General features: G+C 47.1%; 2 protein-coding genes across 2 annotated transcripts; one reads left to right on the forward strand and one right to left on the reverse strand.

Annotated features, from left to right (window-relative positions):
• The first annotated feature begins 107 nt into the window (after window positions 1–107).
• LOC144174812 (uncharacterized) lies at window positions 108–7,459 on the forward strand. Its single transcript, XM_077703707.1, has 5 exons — window positions 108–495; window positions 1,090–1,252; window positions 4,117–4,298; window positions 4,912–4,935; window positions 7,138–7,459. Exons 1-5 carry the CDS (start codon window positions 387–389, stop codon window positions 7,299–7,301), a joined length of 642 nt encoding a protein of 213 aa, XP_077559833.1. The 5' UTR covers window positions 108–386; the 3' UTR covers window positions 7,302–7,459.
• Window positions 7,460–10,653: 3,194 nt separating this feature from the next.
• Window positions 10,654–17,329, reverse strand: LOC144174813 (uncharacterized). The gene has a single exon (XM_077703708.1). The coding sequence runs from the start codon at window positions 17,093–17,095 to the stop codon at window positions 16,475–16,477; it is 621 nt and encodes a 206-aa protein (XP_077559834.1). The 5' UTR covers window positions 17,096–17,329; the 3' UTR covers window positions 10,654–16,474.
• Window positions 17,330–25,624: the final 8,295 nt, after the last annotated feature.

Here is a 25,624-nt window from a genome sequence, read left to right on the forward strand (position 1 = left end):
AAGGGGCGGGTTCATCTCAGTCCCGAAAAAAGCAACGCGCCACTTACGTTTTGCTGCCGATTTCTTTGCGCGAACCGTCGAATTTTCTCGGCAACGGGGCTGCCATTCTTGAACGAGTGCCCGTTGACGTTTGAGAGGACACAAGAGAACCACATCTGCGCTGTTTCAGCCGACTTCACACAGGGTGGGACTGTTTCTTTTTCTTTTTTTAGAACGTTGCGACGTCTTGCACTAAACTTGAAATTCGTAGAGTACATAGATCGTCCGTGGACAGCGTCAAACAAATATGACTCACCGGAAATGCTTAAAGGAGCCCATTAGGTTGCTCACCTTGAGCTCCCACTTGTCCCGACCTCTTTCAGACGGCCTTGAACATTACCGTTCCGATGCTTGGCCCAAGCTGTCGGTCCGCGCTTCTCAGCCGATACGGGGCGTCTCGAGAGCTGTACAAGCTTCCAGACTTCGTTCAGACGGAATACTGCCACGAGCCCTGCGGTATGCACACGTGCCCCAATTGTGACCATCTGAGCGACTGCGCGGGAATCACGTTTAATTGTGCTCACGTTGTGCGTGGCGCTGCATCGAAGCCGACGGTTCGGCGCGTTGAACGACGGGGATTTTTAATTTTCTGAAACCTATTTCGAGCCGAGTTTCTTAAAAAACCGAATTCAAGCTTGGTAAATCTTGAATTACGCAATATGTTCGGCTTAAAAAATGCACCGCGGGAATCAGTTAGGATAAAACCCAGGTCTTTAAGTTTCCTTGAAAATGTTTACGGCAGAGCGTATACCCTTGGCGTAGAGAAGGAGATCCCAAAGCTATGAGACGTAAGGCGAGGCCTCCGTTAAAAGTATACGGCTGCGCTAAAATTCTCCAGAGTAAGCACATCAAACGCATGACAGCAGCCATGGTCCAATCTGGCATGAGATGTCTGAGCTGAACTCGCTGTGGTGGACGTACTTTCAGGACGAATAGCCGAGATTCTGATACTGTAGGTTGTACAGTATGCATGAAGCGTTAAACGAAAAGGTATCATAGTGAAGAAAATGTTTTTTTTTTTTTTTTTTTTTTTGCGAAATGGGTGCACAGACGAAGCATTTCAAGTGAAGCACACGATGTCGCCGACAAATAAGTCCTTCTTCGGCGGAATGAACGTCCAGAAGGCCGAAGATGACGAGACCGTAGAGCTGGAAGATACGGACTTCCGGAGGACGGAACATCCGGGAACCAATATCAAGCTCCTTTGTCCTGGGTAAGTTCGCACGCACACAGTTTCGATATATATAGAGAGGCGCGAGCATCGCACACAGAACCAACATTTCGCGCTTTAATACTTTTGTTGTCGAAACAGCAGTGTCAGCGCTGCCAACAGCCTTTAAACATGGCCATGAAACTACGCATGCGCAGTCATTCCAGCTGAGGGGAGGCTTCTGTAAGTGTTGTGACAACATTCTTCCTGAGGCAGCCGTCGCGTATTCTCCGCGTACTCGCGTACTCGCGTCGCGCATTTACGCTGGCGTAATGAGAATTGTACTGCGGGAGAAATTTTTTGAACACTTCGGTTTAATATTATACAGTCTGTTGGATACATTTTTAGCGATTAATGCGTTAAATTTTTGACGGCAAACTCGCATTCATATATACTCGCAGGCGTGGGACATATTCTGAGTGCGAAGTGTACAACTCATCCCCCTCTCCCTTTTACCCATTGCCAAATTTATGTTCAACGTCCGGGAAATCTGTCTATGAACCTGTATTTTTCTGAAGACTACCTATAATAAAGCATTATGTAGCCATGTCATTTATATACATGGTTTTCCTACTTCTTTCAAGACGACTGTATCTGCTTTTTTACTACATCTGAGAGAGCAGGGTGAGCCAACGTTGAAGTGAGCAAATCTTCCGAAACGCAGCTCCGAGGCAACGGTAGGCCTTCTGCTTTCTGCCGTTACGTGAGCGCGAAATGCAGCACCGGATTGCAGCTTTTGTTACGAGACAAAGACGACGCGAAAAGGCACGCGTGCAGGGTATACAAGCGCGCCAACGTCGCTCTCTCGCTCACGGCTCACCGTGACAAGGGTTCGCATTCGCAATCAACTGTAGGCCCCGGCTATAAAGCTATTGCGACGTCGAAATTTCGCAATACTGGAAGCGGGGGGCGCATGCAGGCAGTAAAATTGCACGGGCAGGTTTGCACAGGTGGAAAAGGAGAATGCAGATTTTAACGCTGTTCCAAGCTTCCTTCGTTCTATTTTGCGGAACACTGCAGGCGAAAGGGTTTTTAAAAAGCACATCACCACAGCTTGGCTTCTTGCACGGCTCGCGCGCCTCGGCTGAGCGGAAACGCAACTGCACCATGCACAGCTGCACTGCCGTTCCTACCTGCTGCACTGCACACACTCTCATTCCCAGGAGGAGTGTAGTAGCACATGCATTAAGTGCCCAGCCTAATACCTCCTAGAAAAATGCTTCAGAATAATTACGGTCGGTGCAACTTGCGTTTTTGTTCGGTAGAGATTAAAGAAAAGAAAGTGTTCATCAGGCGGGTCCACCTGACCTTGCAGCTGCTTTCGAGCTTTCGAGCTCCAAACAACGGAATTGAGGTGCGATGGAGTGTCTAGGAGAATCCTTTACCTCGACAACCTAAATTTTGAGGAGGTGAATTAATTTACCGGGCTCTTCACTATGATGGTGTTAACGGCGACGATATGGGCACCATGACGGATGCCCGGACGGATGCAAAAACAAGTGGACAAAGTGTTGCTTTTAACTTGTGGTAAAGAACAACACAAACATTAGCCCATTTGCTTATGAACCATCAAGAAGGCATGGTAGAGAAGGCAGCCTCCGGGCACTCCTCGTGAAACGGATGTTCATCACGTGCCAAGCTCAATTTCTAAAGATTTCTCGATACCACAATAGCCTCGTGATAGTCCCACAGTGATGTCGACATGCTTTATGTTTTTTTACACTTGTATTTTCGTTACTGGGGAACATTCTGTGCTGTTGCCATCTACGAGCCACGGGTGTACGACGGGCGTATGGGGAGGGGCCTGAAACTGAGGAATGCAGTGGGTGGAAGATCCATTAATAATGCATTCTTAATGAATATGAAGGTTAATGGAGATGGTGATAGAAATAATTCGTCCTCATGAGGACGAATTTCTATCATTTCCGTCCGGTAATGGAGATAACATCGACCGTAGCGTCGAAGGCTCCGATACGTTAGCCCCAGTCATGACTGGGGCTAACCTATCGGAGCCTTCGACGCTACGGAAGCTGATACAGTGCACGTGCACCGTATCAGCTTTCGTTGGGTGGAATTACACGTTCTCAATTTCATGTCGGCTTCAAATAGGCGACAACACGTTCTCAATTTCATGTCGGCTCAACTGTACGCCTACACTTCGGGCTAAACCGGCCAGAGTTTCATCTAGATGCCATGGAGAGCGCATTCAATCGAGTGCGCTGCTGCAATTGCAGTGCATGATTGCGCCTACAGAAGAAAATAACTGGCAGTAAGTTTATAGCACGTTCCTATATCACTATCACCTCAAGGGTATGCACTACATGTTTGAAATTTCCGCTCAAAGCAATATTTGGATGGTATACACCGATTTTTCGTCTCATTTTTGGATCGGCATGAAATCCAATAAAATTTCCTCGCACCCATCTTTCTCCGCCTTGTGATTCTTTCCCTTGTGACCATGCCTTTCCTTCTCACTGCACGTTAACTTGAGAAGCTGTACACATAGAAATCGCAAGAGCGCAAGTGTGCAGATATCCCTTCTTTTATTTTGGACCACCTGGCCAGGCAGTGCTCCAAACGCTGTAGTAAGAAATGTCTTGCCATTTCTCCAAGAACTCTAGTTTTCCCTAAATTTATCTGTTTTACATCGTGACACAGACAAGTTGCTCGCAGTGATTCGAAGGAGCATCGAATGCCGATACTTGAGCGTCTCAAACGAAGGCATGCAGTTACAGACCGAGTGAGGGATCAGCAGCGGCCTGTGAGTTCCATCATTGGCGCCTCTGTTCTTCCGACATGACCGCGCGCGAAGAGAATGATACTTTCACCCGTGGTTCCCCAATAACGTATGCACGTATACGCGACAGGGTGACGGGCCCCGGGTCGTCGGTGACGTGGTTCTACAACGGCTCGAAGCTGCGTCCCACCTGGAGCCGGGTGTCGCTGGGCGCCAGCCAGGAGGTGCTGTTCAGGCCGCTCAAGGAGCGCGACGCGGGCCTCTACGAGTGCACCCTGCTCGGCGTCAAAGTCGGGCACCTCGAACTGCACGGTATGCACACGCACGCACCAAGCGCGCACCCACCGCTTCACGCTAGAGCGGCTGCGTCTTGTTCATGCCAGACTACAGGCTGTGTTCTTTATGGGTGGCGAAAATGTAAGAAGCGTAAATAATTGCACCGATAGATGGCGGTGCGGGCTATTCACTACTCGCACGAACATTTACTTTATAGTTCGCTTTAATCGACATATCAGTTGTGTTCTCCTATACGTATTTTCGAATTATATGAAGTCTAGGACGTAGAATCGTTAGCAATAGCTGACGCGGCCCCGCACTGGGTGGAGGAATTGTTATTACAGGCTTAGCGTCTGCCTGTGAAAAATGTTGTCAACACATAGGATCATTGAAGATGGTGGATTTTGTGCTCTTTACTATGCGTCGTTAGACACGTATCGCGTGTCTGATGTCAGGATATAAAAGGTAAGAATAACATCATGCGGAAACGGCTCTAATCGCATACATTCGACACAAGAAGCTGCACTGCTTCACATGTCAACGATTCTTCCTTGCTCATAATATCTCTTAGAACTTCTCACATTCTTGTTTCGTTGAGCGGGCGTACGACTTAACCCTGCGCTGATTTTTTTTATCTTGTCTTTTGCAGTAAGGAAGGCAAGACATCGAAAAGGTTGGTTCTCAATTCATTATTTTTTAAGCTTAAAAATTAAATACAAATTCAGCGCATGCTCTTAGATTTGTCGAAGCGAAATTATCTACCCGCAGCTGTCGTAGTGAAACGCTGCACACTGGTGCGGAGGTAAAAGTAGAGTGTGAGGGCCGCGGAACTTTCGTTTGAAATGTTTATGATTGTTAATAGCTCGGGATATCTGTCCTCACCACCGTTTTTTTTGCCTTGTACCGCAACTCAAGGATAGACTTCGAAAATTGGCGGTGTAATTCAGCATGTCGACTTCCAATAAGCCGAAATGCGCTGTAAATCGAACTGGTTCCAGCAAAATTCTGTCCACGCATTCGCACGTCGCGATTACACCATTATAGTACTATTGATAATGAGGGAAACTCCACACAAAAGGAGTTTTACGATAACCGGTAGCTTCCGCTAACGCTACGGCGGCGGGTACCGGGACTCTACGGGGCACATGCGGATTCTTTCTGGCAGGGTGGATTAGTTCCAAGCGCCGGCCTTCGCCATGCCCGCGCAATCGTTCCGCTGAGGGGCGACAATGTCTTCTATAGGTGAGCTTGCTTTAGGCGTAGTGTCACTTTGCCTATTCTTGGCATGCGTCTACCACTGGGGCTCAAGATTACCTGGTGCGCCTTCCCCACCTAAGGAACACTCGCTAAGACTGCGCCTCGCTAGAAATAACTGTTTTTTTCTCTCCCGTCCGCGTTCATGTAGGTGAACATTGACGAACGCAATAGCTTGGATCCCAGGCCAGTCACCAATCGCAGAGCAGCGACGAACACTGTAACCCCGCCCCACCTCGATACCTTATTAAACAAAATTCCCAAAAACAGTACAGACTGCAAAAAACAAAAAACAAGAAAAACGATTCCGCATCGTTTGAGACTTTCCCAAGCCTGCCCCCCCCCCCCCCCCCCCCCCCCGATCATCTTCTGCCGCCCAGTTGGACGTGATGGAGCCGGCACGGCGGCGCGCCTCGGCCGCTTTTCCTTCCGCGCATTAGTAAGCTGGCGTGCGTGACGTTGTCGCGTCATTACCCCTGCAGATTTCACTGCGAATCGCTGAGACACAAAGGCCGCACAGAAGAGGAAGCTCGTCGCCGCCATGCCTCCCGCGTGCTGTTTATGCGTGTACTGAAGGGGAAGGCGGAAGCGGTTATTTTCTCCAGCGTTAAGGCGCTCTCACAATTGCTTGTACTCGTACACCGAGTGCACTTTTTTTATACATCAGAAACGATGCGTAACTTTGTTGCATGTCACAAGTGGACAACGCACAGAGTTCTGCCGCGCAAAGTAAGCTAGCGGACTTGGCAACACTCTTGCATTGCCCCAAACCTTGCTTATGGGTATATACAGATTTGTTCAACTTGATTAGAACCAATTCTTTCCATCTTGGAAAAAATTTTACCGTCCCTTCCCAAAGAAAGGTGAGAGAACGGCGAACGCTTTTTCACATGAAAACCTCGTCAGAAGTGCGTCAAAAAATTCGCTAAAAGTGCGATCAACCTTCGCTGAGAGTGCGTCCTTCACTTTTTTAGAGAGCAACATCCCGGGCCATCTCCACTAACGCGAAACCTAAGGAGGGGCGAAGCATGCATTGCATAAGTGCATTTCTCGGCGCCTTATCATTTTTGCCCACAGAGATGAAACCGCGGTGGAAGGGGGGGGGGGGGGTAGAAGATACAGCTTTGCTTGAAGCACGAAGAGTTCTAGCGCGAGGAGTTGAAAAACGAGTGTCCTGGGTGTTTTAGTACCGTGACTACGGCGGCGACGAACGACGACGCCGACAGTAAACGCCGACAACCCCAGCCCCTGAGGGGCTTTGCCGCTAATAGGAGTTGTGCAAGTATTACGGCAAAGCTTGTCTGCAAAGCCGCCGATTCTGCTTCTCCAGATTAGAACACAGACATGGATGCATGGACGTCCAGCTGAAATTTTCGCAAAGGGGGTGGTAGGGGAAGGAGTGTGGGTTCGCACTTCACGTGGGGTACCGAGGAAGCCACGGGGACACCAAACTACTGTCTATCGAAAATTACATCAATCAAGAATGAACAACAGTTCACTTAATAACTACACGAACGTTGAGTTAACTTCTGCGGAAGCCAGAGCGCGGTTGTCATTCAGCTTGGCGAGGAAGCAGAGAACAAGCATCACAGTCTCTCTTCCTTGCGGCGGCGGCTTCCAGAGGCGCTCGGCATGTCCGACACCACATGGGTGACGCTGGTCACCATCTTGGTGAACTTCTCCGCGTACCTGGCCGTCGTGTACGTCAACTGGCAGCAGCACTACAAGAGACTCGAGATCCAGGAGTACTTGGCAGCGAAGAGGGCCGAAAGGCAGGCCTCGTGAGACGACCCCGCAGGCGCCCACACCTCTCCGACTCCACTGGGAGACCGACAATGGTTTTCGTGTATACATACACACGGTAGTGAACGGTCTCTACTAATAAGCTATTGTCCCGTGCACGCTAACAAATACAGCTGAACTGCGCTGCAGCCAAGTATATAACACCCAAAGCGAAACTTAAGAAGTTAATAAAATTGGAAACAAAGTTTACCTCATACTTGTATTCTGAACTTGAACCTTGCGCCATATGATTGGCCACGAGCAAGGAGGGACCATAAAACCATTTGATTTAACAGTTGAGTAGCTTTTCAAATCAGGTACACCCCTCCCTTGCCGTTGGGCACTAGGCTCCAAGTCCGGGAAGCTCCATTCTGCTATGGCTGCCCGGGTCCTCTCCACCTGCAGGCTACGCTGTACTGAGAAGTGGCTGGCCCGCCATTGCTTGTTTTGCTTTTATGTTGTTGACGTGCCATACCGTGTGGTACTGGGTGCCAAGATGGGTCAGAAATTACAGGTAGAGCAGTAGCGGGGTAGGGGTTGGTTTGTAGCCGGAGCGAAAGACGGCCATCTCGACTCTGGATAGATGGGGATGTGGTGGCGGAAATGGCCGCCGTGCATCTTTGAAGATAAGTGGGCTTGGGGGTGATTGGGGTCTCCGTGTATTCGCCCTCTTGAGAAACAGCCGTGAGTTGAATGTGGCCAGAGGAGTGTGCCGTCTCGTTTCCCTCGAAGGACTAGTGTCTGGGTGTGCAGACAGTGTGCAGTTCCAGGAGCTGGCGAGCGTTCTGTAGGACGTTGAGCGCCAACGGTCATGTAGGCGCTGCCAGGAAGTAGCTGTAGGCGGGTGGAGAATATTTCGGTACCGGGAGGTACTCGTCGCCAGTGGTGGCGGCCAGAGCGACGCCGAGTTTAACTCGAAAGACGTCATCGGATGCAGTAGCGGCCGTCTACCCTTCGCCATCGGTGTCGGTGACGCTTACGACATGGGCTGGTCGGTGGGGTGCCGAGAAGCGTCCGCGTAACCAATAAAGAAAAAGTTTTTAGACGGCTCGCATCCGAGCTTCTCGGCGTGCCCGGTTGTAGATGGTGTGCATGCTTCTTGGACTTTGACGGAGTGTTGGACTGTAAGAGGGGTGGGTGCCTTTATTCTGTTCGAATCTTGGTGGAGGTGTGAAGCCGAGCCGTCTGGCGTAGTTCCTTCTGCCTGCTGGCATGAGCTTGAGGAGTATGAATTGTGAGACCCGGCAGACTTATAGCTCCTCCCATGTATTATGTACGCCGAGCTGTAGGAATTTTCGTGCTGATGTCACTGAGGGTAGTACACGGACGCCCTTGCAGGCATGGCGATGGCTCCTCCGCTGCTTTCAGTGCCAAGTGCGGTGTCCCGTACGCGGCTGATGCGTACACTGTCGTTATCTTGTAGGCCTAATCGTTGATGGGAGGCTTATCATATGAGGTGCACAAGTTCGGTGAGAGTGCGTTGCAAGGGGAGCATGGTCTGGGCGGCTGAGCCATCTTTTGGTATGTTGAGGCCCAGGATGCGAGTGTATGGGACGTTGAGGGAGGGTCGGTTGTTAATGGAGACCTTTGGATCTGGTATGGTGTTTGGGCATTTTTGTGTATGTTCTTTTGAACAAATGTTAAAAGTTCAGAAATTTCGGGGAGCATTAGAGTCCCGGTTGGGTTACCTGGATGGCTATTTGAAGTGCGTCGCTGGTCCCCCTGGGATCCGGTGGAGACCTGAACCGTTAAATAACAGCCTGCGTACAAGGCGTGGACAGGTTCGGGACAGCTTGTACCAGGGGTGGTAAGTCCTTCATGGTGATGTTGAAGAGCATGGGGATACTACGACCGCTATGGTGTGTTTTTTGGTATGGCTGCGAACGTTTCCGACCAGGCAATATCCGATGACTGCTGTTGCCGTGCGGTGGATGAGAAATGATGTGAAGTAGTTGTGCGCTCGCCACAGTTTGTAGATGCGAAGCCTTGAAAGATGGCCTCGCGTGGCAGGTTGTCGAAGGCCGGAGCGTGAGTGCGTATGCGAGTGCGTATGAGTGCATATGCGAGTGCATATGCGTCATGAGTGCATATGCGAGTATTGGCATAGTGGGCAGATGCCCTTCCAGATATACTAGCTAAATGAATAGCATGCTGGCTTTGCAATTTTCGTCAATCCCGTCACAGTGCGAAATCAAGTGCCGCGAGCTACGTGGGCACTGGTTTGTAGCAGTAACGGTTTGCATTTTGGATGGTGCTGTTTCAAGTTTCGGAGAAATGTACGAGCCACGATGATGTCGCAGTTATGTACAACTCTTAGCGGCGACTCGTTGTTGCGCTTTCCACTTCAAAAGCAAATACGTCAGGGTCCATCCAGTTCCTAGAAATCCCGAACTGGATTTTTTTTTTCAGACAAGGCTGCGCATGCGCCACAATAATGGTAATGTACACATGGCAGACACGCTAAATGCCTTAAATAATAAACTTTTGACAGATGTCGCTGTGAAGTACGTTAATGCTTCATTATATGTACGTACATCTTCCCTAACAGCGCGGACACACGACTTGGCCTTAGTCTTCGTGTGTGCGCGCTGTTAGGGAAGATGAATAAGTACCAACTCGCCGAATTGTCGGTTCTTTTGCATTACATGTGCGCTGCTACATTATAAACAAGTGTATATTTCTGATTTGAATTCAAATACAAACGTGCTATTTATCAGGGTAAACTAATGCTCAACACGGGGAAGCCTATCAAAGCTTCCCGTCTTTTGCCCGATTCTGACTGGCTACTTAGCGTTACCCTCCGCCCCGTGAATAGTTTACCAATGTGCCTGCGGACGTCATAAGGGTTGGATGTGAAACGCGCCAGTCTAAACTGTGGCTCAATATGGAGGGTTTTATTGGAGAAATACCACTTGTGATTGCACTGCAAAACATTACGTCATTAGTATTTAATACGATTGATCGTTACACCAATCCTGAAAGCGTCGTCGGGAGTGCATTGGGCGAATATACGACGCGGTTCCTGCTGATTTGTGCGTTTCGAGCCACGGGGTATAGCAAATAACGTAGCATACGGTACCAAAAAACGGGACTACAAGTAGTAAAAAACGCCAACTTGATGGGGGGATGAAATCAGAGAATTTGAAGGCAAAGAAAACACACTGGGGCGTTGCAAGACGGGAATGGCAGGAGAACACTGGAGAGACCATTGTCCTGCATTGGACACTTAATTATGACGTGCACATGGGCCACGGCTCGAGTCTACAAGAAGCCTGATGGTAACTGCTCCAACGGTCATACATCAAAGTGCATTCGCAGCAATTCGCGCACGTACAAGACAAACCGAAAATGCTCGCACATTTTTCACAAATTTATTCAAAAAAGTTTATATACAAAATATCAGCAACAGTCTAAAACATTGTAACAATCATTTTAGGCGCACAATACCTTACCAGCGAAAAACAACAGGCGTGCTTGGCACACAACTGTATAGCCATTGCACGTTCCAACGCCAAACATTTACGCAACATTTCTTGACCGAAAACGCGACAATAGAATATTCCGTTTTGTTTTATTCATCCAGTCGGAGTATAATCCAAACGCTTTATGCCTCGACGGCACGGACAACGAAAGGCACGAGGAAGTGTAACACACAAGTTCCACGGCGCGTATTTTGTGCGGCACGCTTTGCTCGCAGCGGGCCCGCAGGGCAGTAGTCGGTATGAGCGCCGACCTTCCGGGCATTCAAACGTCAGAAAGCACATAAAACGAGTAATTTCTCAGTCATTTCAAAATAAACGCACAAAACATCAGCTTCCAAGTTTTCTTGAGATTGCGAAGCAACGACTGAGTGGAGTCATCACCAGGCTACCGAAAAGGATGAGCGCTGGAGGTACGCAACAGCTCATTCTTGACCGGGCTTATAGGTCCATTCTCAGAATCGCGCGACCCCGAACAAACGAACAGTGCTGAAACAGGCCTACCGGAGCTGCCAGCACAGCCAGAAAAATCAGCCCCTGTTGACACCCGTCAGAGGATATGAAAACAGGGGGTGAACCCTGTTCGCCTCAACTCCGCAGACCCGTTTTAGCACTGTTTGCTTGCATTACGACATTGCATTTAGCCCAACTTGATATCCTGGTTGAACTCATCGAAACCGGACAACCTAACCGTCGCAGTTTTCACTTATAGTTTGACACACAATGCCACGGCTGTGATCACGACAGGTTGCAGATCAGGAACGTGTTGTGGAATACTGATGGAGCAGTATTACACATATTCCACAACACATTGATAACACAGGCGGCACAAGCATGCAATGACCCGATAAATAATTATAACTCCAAGGTCATTTACAACATCCGATGGCAGACGATCAAGGTACATGTACACAGCCGCACAAAAAATGAACAAAACTGATCTGCAATTTCAAATGAAAGCTGCCACTGCAGGGTAACGGTGGCAGAGATCCAAAAAGCGTACGACTATAGCGTCAAGTCCTTAAATTCGTTTTGATGTAAGGCCCAACAATAGCTCCTGACAGCGTGCTCCAAATTCTTTTTTTTTTGCCTTACAGCTTATGCAGGGGACACTGCATTAATGCTGCTCCTCATAGCGCTAGTACAAAATTCTGTCTTTGGCATGGAAGCCATGCAGGACACAATACCAGAACCAGTCAGCAAATGAATTCAATTAAGGCCACAGAAACAGGGTGGCTTCAAAATGGCGCAAGTCAGAGGAAAGGCACCGGAAAAACTTGTGTTCGTTTAGAAACCTACAAAGTTGCAATGAACTAAAGGAGCGCACGGCTGCACACGTCACAATACCAACGCTTCACCCACTTCAACTGCCCCCTTTTGGCTTGATACACGTAGGAACTTCGTCAATCATAGCAAGTTTTGAGCAACCAGATCGACATTGTATAAGGAACAAAAACGTTCCATCTGCCTTTACACAAAGGCACAATAGGCGGGAAGGCACATTGTAGTGTGTGCAGAAACAAAGAAGCCACCACGTGTTGAGACAGATTCAAGCAATGATAAGCTGCCTAAACAATTAGGGCCTCCTTTAAACTAGAATCAGTTCTATTTTTTCACGTCACTTCAGCATATAGGCAGACAATACTTATGCAAGGAACTACACACATCTGGCTTTTAGCACAGAACCAATAACCACAGCCTCGAGGCAACAATATTCATATAAAAAGCAATCTTTTTGTATGATGATTAAAAGAAAAATGTCGTTATGTCTGCTGCAGTCTACTGAAAACGAATCATATACGTGATGAAGAAGCCCTTGACACCCTACACATTGTTGTTACTCAAAAAGGAGCTATGCTCATAAAGATGTCATAAATCCTTTGCATTAGCTGCATTTGTTGGTGGTGTGAGAGTACCCGTGAGTATGCCACATGCTCTCTAGTTGTGTTTGGCATGAGATGCACAACTAAAACGATAAAAACGCATGCAAATTTTTTTTTTTTTAAAGAGAGAGACAAATATTTCACTCAAAGCTGCCTTTGACGTCCAAGCAATCTAAAATGGGCACATTGTTTAAAATGAGACACCACTCTTTCACTCAAAGTTTCCTTTGATGTCCAATGAATCTAAAACAGGCACACTGTTTTTGCCAGAGCTATGCAAGCGTAAAAAGTCAGAAAAAGACCAGTGCCAAATTTTTTACCATACACGTAAAACTGACTCCCTGAATCTAGCAACAAGCATGTCACAAGGTAGTTAACAGGCACACTAGCTGACATTGCTCAGAGAAGTACAATAATGCAACACAACACAAGCACAATACCACTGATGAGATTTGCATTAACAAGAAGTCAAAAAATGGCAATAACAGCTGTGTTTATTATAGCCTACACATGTTAGGTAGCTGCACATGTGGTGCTGATAAATTTGGGCACCAAGCAATGAAGCTGCAGCATTTGGTACTAGCCATGACTGATGCATCGTAATTTGATGTGCATACAAAATAGCATACAGCCAAAGCTCGTCACTGCTTACTCTCACAGCCTAACACAAAGCGCCCTCCCTATCTGCAGTATCCGTATCCCTACCATCTGGCACCTAACTTGCTTGGTTTTATAAAATGTTTATTCCCTCCAGTGTTTTGGATATAGGAAGGGACATACTGAACGAAAACCATATTGCCATAAAGCTTCACATGCTTTTACCCTGGGACAAAATAGGTTGCTAAACAGCTGGTATTTGAATGTATCAAATGGGTGAAAATTAGTTCCACATGACCTGTCTTTAACTAATCAAATGCACGATATCAAAAAATATTTTGAAGGGCTGTTCAGGCTGTTTGATATAAGCAATAATTATTTATCTCTGAGTTTGATACAAATGGGTTTGACTGTATTTTGGCAGTAATGCTACAGAACCTCTCTTCTGCATCTCTACAGGCTTCAGAACTTCAGTAGGATTTACCATGGTTGTGGACCTCAATGTTGGCAGTTTTGTCCGTCAAGTTATTTTTGTGTATAAATGAACTACGATTCAACCATCAGAAGCTGGCACTGCCGAACTAGTGCAAACCTCGCTCTGCACCAAATTTTTGCTGAAATTTAGCTTGTAGCAACCAAAAGTCTGTGTACGTGAAAACTGAATCTTGTGGTCCTTACAAATGCATGCGGATTAAAAAAACAACAAGAAGAAGAACTGCTGACGCGTCCTGTTATACCCAGGTGTCCATTTTGTCCGAATCGGTCATAATGATGCTTGACTCTACATGTTTCCAGGCTACAATGCTTAAAGTGCTGCAACCACAGCCTCTTGCTTGCCACAACAAAACATAACTCTGTTGTATGAAAGGGGTAGGCACCATTGTAGATCTCAATAGACATAACTCTAAATAACTTGTACAGCACACAGTGCCATGGGAAATTTGAAATGGGAAATATAATGTTGAATTTGCATTGAAAAAAAAATGCCATGTCTTTCTGACATGCAATGCCATTTATTGTAGAGTTTTATTAGAGAGAAATCAACAATGTTTGGACTGAAAGTGACCGAGCTGCACTGAAAAGTAGCCGCACATAGTTCAGATTCATGATGAAAAACAGCGCAAGAAACACAGGGATAAAAGAAAAGGGGACTATGCACATATGTGCACCTTCTCCTTTTGTCCCTGTGTTTCTTGCAATGTTTTTCAGCATGAATCTGAATCTGAATGAACTAGCCCAACTTGCCACCTTACTCCACATAGTTCGTCCATTAAAAGCTCTTCTTTGGATCTGAGCTGCGGCGGCGGCATTTCGTTGGTTTGTTCCTCCCCTTGGTCACCCACCATCTCGGGGAGCGCGCTTGCCCCCGTATTTTCTCTGCTCGCATGTCTTTGCACAACTTGTCGACACATATTTATCATCGCAGTTACTGAATTAACGCTCATAATATGCACACAAAAAAATAATCGTGGCATGATGGGCAAAAAAACCAGCCAATGACAGTCGGTTTTATGTACAGACCGGCAACCGGCCCAATGTCTAAAAACTGGTTGGGTCGGTCAAAAAGCGGGCAGGTGGCAACCCTAGGCTTTTCACTCCGCAATAGGACTACCACCACTTTTATTCTACTATTTAAGATGGAGTTGGCTAGAATTTCAACTAGAGCTCACATGACCCCTCTTCAAAGGCCAACTGCAGCAAAATTTCAAGTCGGCCAAATTTATTTTCAACAAAAAAGCATGTACCACTGCGAAGTAACCTGTAGCCTTTTGATGCTCATTATAAGCATTTAAACAGCTTCACAGCAGACAATAAAGCACCAAATGGTATCTCGTGAAAGCGGAGCGATGTATTGTAAATGACATATCAGCTGTCCCGGCTGACCAGCTGAAGTACCTCCCTACTACGCATTTCACTTTTCGGGTGCTAACGTCAAACAGTGCAGGTTCATGCATGCTTAGATTCTGTGGGAGACTGCCAATGAAGTGGCCAGCTCACGTAACGTCACCTCTGCCTGGATTTAATTGCTTGCTTTTCTTAATTTTGGCTTGAAAATCAAACTTCGTCATTCACTTACGGTATTCTTGTACATATTTCAGGTGCTATAGTGTGTACATTGCTGTGCTATTATTCGAACAATTAGCTGGGACTGTGTGCTCAACGTGCTATTTTAAATTGCGGATATTTTTGTCGGCCTTGTCTAATCACACAAATTTAGCTTTGAGACAGCATGGTAGAACAGTGCAAAACTAGCTGGTGAGCCACACCTTCTTTCTTTTTTTCTTTTACGGGTATTTAAGTTAATGAATTGCTTTTCATGCTCACAATATTATTATTAGCAAGCTTTGAAATGGTGAAAAGTTGTATACAGCCTTCATGGCCTTTGAAATGCAGCAGTTACCAGTATATAGAGTACTGTGGTGATCTTTCTTACGCCTACCAGCAAGACATTTGGTCAGCACTTTTGCGCCACCACCTTGGCTTGTTTCATCACATGCAATACTTGTGCAAGGTAAAATCAAAGTAGTGTGGATTGGTCACAGGTAAGGAGTTGGCAATTAAGGAGTTGCACATTTAAGCAATAGCATTGCTAGCTATAACAAGATCTGTTTCAGGTTGCGCCAATCCGATAAGCTAAGCACGATGACCGAAAGCTTGGTCTTAACTATGCTGCAGGAAATTTGAATGCCTGTCAGCAGCTTTCTCAGCAACGTTTTGCAAGGCACTTGTAAATGTAAACGCTTTCACAATTCGAAAACATTACTCTCTGCTTATCGGCAGTCAGCCAGTACACAACACTGCCTGCACTAATATGCACCCGTTGCATTATATACCAGCTCAACATCAACAGCCCTGTATAACAGTACATGCGCAACTTGAACTTTAAGCCCACATAAACAGTTGGCTCCGCTCCAAAAAGCAGTCAAAGTCAGGCAGCCAGTCATGGAACGGTGCAATCACCTTGTTGCAATCACCTTGTCAGTTGGTGAAAGATAACCTTTTTTTAAAAAGCTACAAACAACCACACAGCACAGGTTTCGGTACAGATCACATTAAGTTTTGCGAAATCCGTGCCTCCTGACAGCACACACACTAAAAGCAGCGCTTTTCTAGCGATGTAGGAGATATTTCGAGTTCGCACTGCTGCAACATAGTACAAACAAAACCCTGCCCGCAATTTCACCTGTTTGACTGACGCAAATGTGACAGCCCCGATTCAAACGGGCTCGGTGCTCGGCGCAGCCGTCGCGTTAACAGCGTCGTCGGCGCACTGAGAGGCTGCTTTGGTCGGCTCGAACTCGGCGTCGAGAAGCGCGATCTGCCGCGACACGGCCTCGTACCTGAGCTTGGACTCGATGAGCTGCGTGTCGAGCAAGGACATCTCGCCGTCATCTCCGCCGTCGCCGCCGCACTCTTGCTGCGTCTCCATCCTCGCCTGTGACACCTCGTGGCTTGCCTGGCGCAGCTCGGTCTCCTCGCGGCCCAAGTTCTCTTCGAGCGTGTTGATGCGGTTGCGCAGCGCCGAAACCTCGCCCTCGGCGCGCTTCAGCTGCACGTTGGTGATGTTGTGCAGTTCGTTGGCGATCACCCTGAACCGCATCAGCGTACCAGACGAGAAGATGGAACCGCCGAAAGCCAGGCCCGGGTATCCAGCGCTCGGCTGACGAGCGTTGCGCCGGTTTCGTTCGGCGATCACCTGTTCCGTCTGCACGCTCGAACAGCGCAGCCGCGACAGCTCGTCCGCGTCCGGGTCCAAGTCGCCATCGGCCGGGGATCGGCTGGGCCTGTCCGAGCCCTCGGTCGTCGGTCGGTCGACGGGTTCCGATCGCTTACTCATCGTTGACTGAGACCTCCTAGCCACATTTAGCCCGCTGCTGTCACGAAACTTTCCAACAAGGAACGCGATAAAGGCGCTTAACTCGGCCTCGGCTGACTCTGTTCATTGCAAGCATCGTCCCCTTATTTGGGACATTCCTTCGCCCGCCGAGAAACGATAATACAGGCAAACAGACGACGAGGCGAAGGAACTCCGCGTAAGCTAAAAAGAAAGCGAGCAGTGCGACTTTGGTTTGACTCGCGACTTGACCGACGGCTTCGTCTTGACGCTCTTGTTGCCAGACTGCTTTCTTGCAAAGCGCCAAACATGGATATACTATGCTTGCTTTGTCGCCCAAAGCGGTTTGTTCGTGCCTTTGTGGGTGTCTTTACTGCGCCTATGTATTTCGCGTGAAGCAGATCTTTAAAGTACAAATAAAGGTTGCCGTGAACGTTCACGGCGTTTGGGAGACAAACAGTCAATAGGGTGTTTTCGCGGTTTTCGTCTCACAGGACCTGTCACCGACTGTGCGGCATGACGAACAACTACTTCACGCTAAATATTGTCACAGGCCACTTGCAGGCTCACTGGCAGCATACGTAGCTAAGGCCAATATCATGCACGACTTACGGCCATGAATAAGATGAAGGTGGCGATCTGATCAAGGCTAGCGGGATCTAGCTGCGGAGGGCCTTCGCAAAGCGTTTTCACGCAACAATCTGTAAGAACACGCTGGACTAGAGTTTGGCTGAAGTAGCTAGCCCAGCCGTCAACACCACGATTTCGGTCCTGGCTTGCCCTGAAGCTAATCATCGCTATAAATGCCAGGCAGGAAACGTCCTTGAGTCCTCTCTTTTGGAGCATAATGTAAAGTTGGGATAGTTGGCATGTGCATGGTCATCTTGGTGGAAAAAGCGCTCAAACGACAAATACGACGAAAAAAAATCGGCACGGTGCTAACTCTCGCAACTACAGTTTTCTTTAAAAAAAACATACAAAGATATATATATATATATATATATATATATATATATATATATATATATATATATATATATATTTATATGAGTAGTTGTCGCGTTTTTCTTATGTTTCAAACGAAAAAATAAGCGCCAAAGCCGCCGCCATAACATATAAAATTCGCTTGCAGGAGGAATATAATAATGAACACAACTTTACATTTAAAAAAATGATGACACGGGGTACGTTTCTGCCACTGCCCGAAGCCTCGGACCCGAGTTTGGAAGTAGAATGGGAAAGAAGGGATGATGGGAGATCAGGGTTGGAATATAACTAAAGCATTCCTGAATGCCTTCTTTTCAGACGAAGTCAAATAAAGCTTCAGTACGTTCAATCTCCTCGTGACCCTTATTTTTGCAAAAATGCTTAGGCTGCTATCCTCGGTATTCAATGGCATGGAATGCATGCAGGCAACCAAGTGTGCGCCGCCATATCTGTGGCCAAGCGTCTGTTGCTAGGCGACGTTGTGCGCACGGCCCGAAGATCAGGCACCCTTCTTTCCTCCATGCCTCCATGCAACCGTGTGAGTGCGCCGACCATGGAGGAAGAAAAATGTTAGGAGGGAGCATGGAGGAAGCCATGAAGGAAGAAAAAAATTTCCCCGCATTTCCCCGAGGGGAAGAATGAGAAAGTGCGGATGCCGGAGTTGAATTTGCGCGGTTCGGTAATGTGTCAGTACTCCTTGAAGCGGGTGCATTAGCCCTTCTCACGCCCGATTCCTGGCCAATCCCCCACGTGGGTATGTGCCATCCACAGATACCTATTTGTGTTGTCGTTGTACTTGATTGCTAGAGCGGATCTCAGCTTTGAAATTTCGTGTGAGTACTCCTTTAAGCGGGTGCATTAGCCCTTCTCACGCCCGATTCCTGGCCAATCCCCCACGTGGGTATGTGCCATGTCAGCGGCCAGGCAGCGCGCGCCCATCTCCCCCCGTTGCCAAGGAAGACGAGGAGATTCCTGGCCAATCCCCCATGTGAGTATGTGCCATGTCAGCGGCCAGGCAGCGCGCGCCCATCTCCCCCCGTTGCCAAGGAAGACGAGGAACGCGCGCACCCGCAGCTGTTGCTATGTGGACGGACTGCGGTCAACGGAATTCAGGGTCGCTTATAAAGTGCATTCGCACTTAAAAAACTTTTCTTTCCTCCATGGCGCCGACGGCCTCCGCGATCGGCGTCCGGCGGCGCGCTCGTTACGTCGGGCTCCGCGGGATGGCGGCACTTGTCCGTGCTAACCACGACTGTGAAACACGTGACTGTGTTTCACGTTACGAACTCTTCGCCGAACGCAAAGTATTGCGTCGAGTTCACTGTGAGTACGATTAATAACATCTCTGTGGGCGCCACAGTTTAGAATCGGATTGGAACGGAGCAGATGACGCACGCCGGTGTCTTTTTTTTCTTCTTCGGCGTGCGGCCGCAGTGGCCCAGGCTGCGCCGTGTCCGTGGCGCATCGGCCATGTCTGTGGCCGTTTCCAGTGTTGCCAAGCGAAGAAATTGACCGCTAAATTTTTCAACGAAGGCTGTTTATGCCTATTAACTGTAAAATATGGTTTGTACGGCAAAGCCAGTTTCGAGGAACAAAGATATAGCCGAAACTTGACATACGTCTGAATACGAAAGTTTATTCAAATTCGATCTACCTGCAAGCGAATGAAATCTGTTAGTATACGTTGGCACAATTTGCGCTGAGCAGTCAAATTAACCCATATTTCTAGAAGTATATTCAAGCACGATATCATTGCTATCCGTGTTCACTGGTTTTCCCAACTGCGCACTAAACATTGCTGCTTTCCTCTCTAGGTGGTTATAAACTCAGGCGATGCACATAAAGGAAAATCGAACGTGTACAAGCCGTTAGTTTGCCGTTGCAGGAAATCATGCCAGGAAAGTGCCCAGCGCTAGCGAGCGCGTGCCCCGTGATGACTGCCCAGCGTCCTCAGCCCGGGCAGTGGCTTTAATAAATAAATAATAAAAAAAATAAAAAAAAAAACGAAGAAGCTGGACAAAACCCCAAGGAGCAATGCCCAGCCCTCGTGAACGCGTGCCTCGCGGCGACCGCCGAGTCCCCGGCTCGCAAAGTAACTTTAGCAAAAAAAAAAAAAGAAAGAAAACAGCGCTGGCGTCAAGCGCTATCGCGCATATAGAAAATAAAAACTCCGGCGCTAATGCTAAAGCTAGAGCTGGTGGAAGTCTACAAGGCTGAGGATGACTTTGCATCCACTACTCGCCGCGAGGAAGACGACGACCTCTTCGATGCATATGACGCCGATTACTAGCACCACAACTATGCAAATAGACAATGGTAGTGACACAACTATGTGCCGGGCAATTCTCACCGACAACAGCTTCGCCATTCAAGTCTTGAGTGAAAATTCAAGCTTCCCTGATTTTTTTTATTTAATGGGAGAGCTAGTGCTTAGTATTGGAAAAGAAAACCTGTTCTAGCTTTTAAGTAAAATAAAATAAATTAGATCTGATCTTATTAGATTGGAATTGAGGTTAGAAGGCAAGCTCGACAATACTGAGTTCCAACCAACCTCCTCGGTCCCAACCTCCTTGGTCCTAACCTCTGCGAAATTTCAGCGTACCTTATTCAAATTTCATGACTGCAGTTGCGCACAAAAGTTCAGAAAGTGGTATAATGTGGCCTTACAAAAATTGTAATTGCGGTTTAACGTGGACTATGAGGCGTGCCGTAAGGGAGGGGAATTGTGGATTAATTTAAACCCCCAGGGATTCTTAAGCAGCCGGGAATTTCCTACCCACGGACACTTTTTCTGTCACTAAGAAATTTTCTAGTTCTCTCTCTTAAACTACTTCAGGTTACACACAAGTTGGTCCGCACAGTCTTAAAAGCACATAGTCTTAGAAGCTCGTGCTCCTGTTTGCTACTTGTTTTATTTTTAATACCAGTAAAACAATATTCTTTTTTGAGATTTAACGAAAAATGTCCAACAATAGAAGCTTCCGCGACTACAAACTTCGCTCTGTCAACTTCGGTTGTCGGCTCGGTGGAAGACGAGGAGGGGGGAGGGTTGTGTCGACGGACATCTGGGGGGTGGGGGGGAGGGGGGGGGCTATCCCCCTGTGTCATAGAGATAATATACTCTAGAGGGAAAGCGCGCCGCTGAGCCAATGCATTGGAACCGTACGACACATGGTGGCAGACATGATACAACGATTTGAAGGTTGCCAGCTGAGCTTTTGCTTACTAAAAACGACGAAAGCGATGGGTTGTAATCTGGCAACGTGCTACTGTGGCGTTTCCGCGTCCGGCTAGCGAAGCATGCCGGGAGAAATTGTAACATGGCGGACCGCTGGCCAGGCCGGCCAGGCGGATTTTGTGTAGGCGGCGTCAACAGCATTGCGTAGTTTATCTCCTGTGGGTAGGTAACCGACGTGTTTTTGGTTTAGCGTACGTGCGACTTGTATGTACTGATACTATTTGAGCAAGATGTGGCAACGCTCACGCAACACTTGCGCGCAAGCTCGAATGCGACTGATCGCATGCGCGAGGACGCCAAGGGGTCAGCTGATCCGTACTGGGTGCACAGAAATGAATCTCCGTATGATCTCCGTGCATTTTGCGCTGTGCCGCTTTATCTGCCATTCTGTGACTTTTGCGAGTCGCTCAATGCTTTTCAAACGAAGTGTAGTGAACTGACTGTGGCTTTAGCTCAATGTAAAACCTTTATGGACACACGAAAAAGACATCGCATGGGCCAACGCTGATATTGCCGGTGAGTCGCGGCGCTTTGAAGCACAGGAACGAAAGAGCGCGGTCGATCGCAGGCCAATGGAGTGGAAGACTGCATGCCAAGGGAGTATGCGAAATACAGTCCGCGGCGTGTCCCGTTTTCTTTTCTGTCTGTATTCCTCAAGTTCTAGCTGCTTTCCACCACTTCAAAGGGAAAGTTTGCGGGGCTGAATGCACAGTCTTGAATGGGCATTAATTTACCGCACAGAGCGCGTGAGGAGAGAACATTGACTGATTAAAAAAGAAACCGCATTTCGTTACCTATTTTTTCGTTCTACCTTCACGAACGTTTGCGCGAAAGTTCGAAGCACGAAGAGCTGTAAGAAGTTCCATGAATAAAACAACTGGAACTGAACGATTATAAAAGCTCCTTTTATTTCTCTTCCAACGGGAACGATCGCCGGCTGCCACTCCGTAGCCTGTAGTGAACTTGCGGTAGTCAAGGTCAGATCAGAATCGCTGTTCCGGCGTCGATAGATAGGGTGCTTAACGTGAAGAAAGAATGACAGCCTCGCAAGCGCCCGGGGAGGCACTTGCTCAGCGCGTGCATCCAAGTTGTACCAGTTGTACACGTTTTGCACGCATGCAGATCTGAGCTGAAGACTGCACACACACTACGCAGTCAGGCGCAAGGGCCTCGCCACTTCCTAGCACACTTAAAGAAAATCGAAACCAAAACTGAACTACACACTTACTCTTTCTCCGCTAATAAGAGATTAGTTACACTAGAAGTTTTTTATAAAGCTAGTTTTAATTACTGAAGCGATTATTTGTAACTATTTTGCTTCAGTTTTTTGTTTTAGTCAAATAATTACGGAACAACTTTTTAGAAGACTGAATACAATTGATCTGGCAACCATGAAAATTGTATCATGTCAGCGCCCACGATTCGTACGGTCTCGGAGCTCGCTTTACCCCCCTGGGGTGTATGCGCTACTGCCACTATCGTAAAACCACCGCGAAAGGAGTTTCCAGGAGCTACAAGAGTCCACTGTGGCGACCTAGCTCGCCTCGAAAACGAGTGTATAATTTATTGATCTGTGGATGAGCTACGTACCGGAGGCGGGCATGCTGGTGTTCACTGCACGCTTGTCACTCCCACCACCGAACCGCAGCCGTAAAGTCCGTATACCTGTGTACTATAGTTATAGTTATGCGAAAGTCGGTTTTCAATTACTATATATGTCGATAGGTTCACAAAACGAAACTACCAATGGTTTTGCGGTAGTGTGTCAATCTACGTAGTAATCGTAGTCAAGTTAACTGTCAACCTATGTGTCATCCCGTACCGACAATCTTTTTTTTTAATCTTGTGAATATATACGCTTCCAAGATCAACGTATGCTCAAACAAGCCATTTTCCCCAGGACCACACACGAGTGGAAGAGCTTGCCAGAAGAAATTGTGCGTGCACCTTCCTCACCTCTTATTAGGAATTTGAACGATTTTTTTTCTTAAAATAATGGTTACTGCACGTTTTTAACGCTGAATTTACGCATTTAATGTTGCTTTTTGGGCTTTCCTGTATAACCCCACAAAGCCCAAACATATTTCCAGGCAAATAGAAATTCCAGACATGTGTGTACCTTTATTTAGGGCTACTATGACTTCATTCATACAAAAAGAAAAATGAAATTTCAAGTCAGCAAGCATTTAATGAATAGTATACATTATACAGTGTGCTTTTCTGTTATTTTCCTTGCTAGCTATATAGTGTCATGCCTTGTGGTATTCGAAGCAGCAGCTGCGTTGCTTTTTCAGGGAGAGAGGTACACTGCATTTCGCGAACACAACTGCGCTAAACTTGCTAGCGCTTGGTACGCAGCTCCTGCATCGGAAGTCGCTTGCTCATCACAAGGGGAAGATGCCGAGCCTTGTCTCTCCGAACGTCATCTTGATTCTTGAGGCTGATTCGGCGTGACCTTCGTCTCCTTTGCGGAAGGCGAAGGGAAACTGGTCGGCAATCTTCATGGCGCTTTTACTGTGGAGATCAGGCTTTCTGATAGGTTGGCAATGTCATCAGATTGAGTGGCCGCTCCTTCAACTGATGGCTGTGGAGCCTGTGGACACTCCACGCATTCATGATGCAGATGAACATAGCATGGTTTATGAGATACAAGTGCCAGCGCCTGGAGCACCTGGAGCAGTTGAGGGCTGTGTTAGAAAGCCTATCAAAAGCGATTCGAAAATTGTGCCATCAATGAACACTCACTGTATCAAATATGATACACGGAAATTTGAAGCACCTTAAAAGAGTGGGCGGGCTTCAAAAACGACAGCAAATATACCATTTCGCTCCTGCAACATTTTCTAAGGAATAAAATGGCCAAATGTAGGACGAAAAAAGGAAATACTAACTGTTTGTCGACTAAAATGACGCCGGTTGGATGCCACCACGCGAGCTCCCGCGTGCAACCGTTTTTTTTTCCAGGACAATGAATTTCAGTATTTATTTATTCTTCAACAATGTACATGGCTAAAAGGAGACCGTTAGTCCTTAAAGGCGAAAAACCGCCTGACGGGGTCCCGGCCCCCTTCCCACGTTAATACATCAATTCAGTTAATACATTCAACAGTTCGATCATAGTAACTCGCAGCACATTACAGAAATGAAATAAATGAAGGAGTACTCTTATCAGTTTTAGCAAAGTAACACAGAACATTTCTGGAACTGAGATAAAAACACGAACATATGAGCTTACATCAGTTTACCTATTACGAGCCTTGCCCTCTTTCAGTGATTGTCTATAGCTTACCAGTAACAAACACAAAAGCAAATACAAAAGCGTAAAACAAATGAAACCTGGCACAACCCCAAAGATATAATTTGTGCTGAGGTTCATTCTAGCCGATGCATTCGGTAGGTATCAAAGTATTTCAAAGTTGTTTTGATCCCCTTGTATAAAACACCCCAAGTACGTTGTATGTACACAGGTTACAGAGTTGTCAGAGAAATATTTGTGTTCACTAAAAGCGTCCTGCACTTCTTTTTAAAAGTGAATGGGACGCCATGAAAATTCTTACTTAGTTGTTGCATGTTTGGCATTTTTGTTGACTGGAAATGAATGGTTTGCTGGCCGTAATTTGTCCTTTACAGGTAATGCCCTTCGTTTTGGATTCCGGATAATATATTCGCCTACACTTTCATACGGCAATTTATATATCCTGCTCCTGTATATCCACTGAAGAAGCTTAATAAACGTGGTCGGCTTTCAGCATGTTGTATTTTATGAAGAGTGGTCGTGTTTTTTGATCGCGCCTATCCCTCTTGAAATTTTCGTACACTCGCAGAACTTTCTTTTGCAGAATAATTAACTTGTAGTTATACGCGGTTAGGGTGGCTAACGCGGTTACATTCTGCCAGCAGACCTCTGGTGGCGCCTGTCTGAACTACTCCCATGAGAAAACTCCGTCAGTGTCAAAAACCATACTCTGTGCTTTGGTCTCAGCTTTATGTTTATCGTCCCTCGCTGGCTTCCCAAACACCACCTATCAAATTTAATACGCTGGGCGTCGTGGGCATAACTAAGCTTGTATTGGCTGACTTGCTCTGTCGGTAGTTGCGCACGCCGAAACGCCTTGCGGCAGAGCACTTTATCCACTTAATTTATTTACGACGACGACGACGCTGATACACCATACTGATACCGTTGAAGTGTGAGGCACGTACCCATTCAACTATCCTTTTAAGTTAGGCGATTTTATGCATTTGCTGACTCTGGTTTTTAGTTTTTAATGTTAGGTATTACTCGTGATGAATTTAAATTTTTCGTT

Source organism: Haemaphysalis longicornis, unplaced genomic scaffold (assembly GCF_048455015.1).
Source record: "Haemaphysalis longicornis isolate Haplotype H1 unplaced genomic scaffold, Haemaphysalis longicornis Haplotype H1 scaffold_3, whole genome shotgun sequence".
In the NCBI taxonomy this organism is placed as follows: domain Eukaryota; kingdom Metazoa; phylum Arthropoda; class Arachnida; order Ixodida; family Ixodidae; genus Haemaphysalis; species Haemaphysalis longicornis.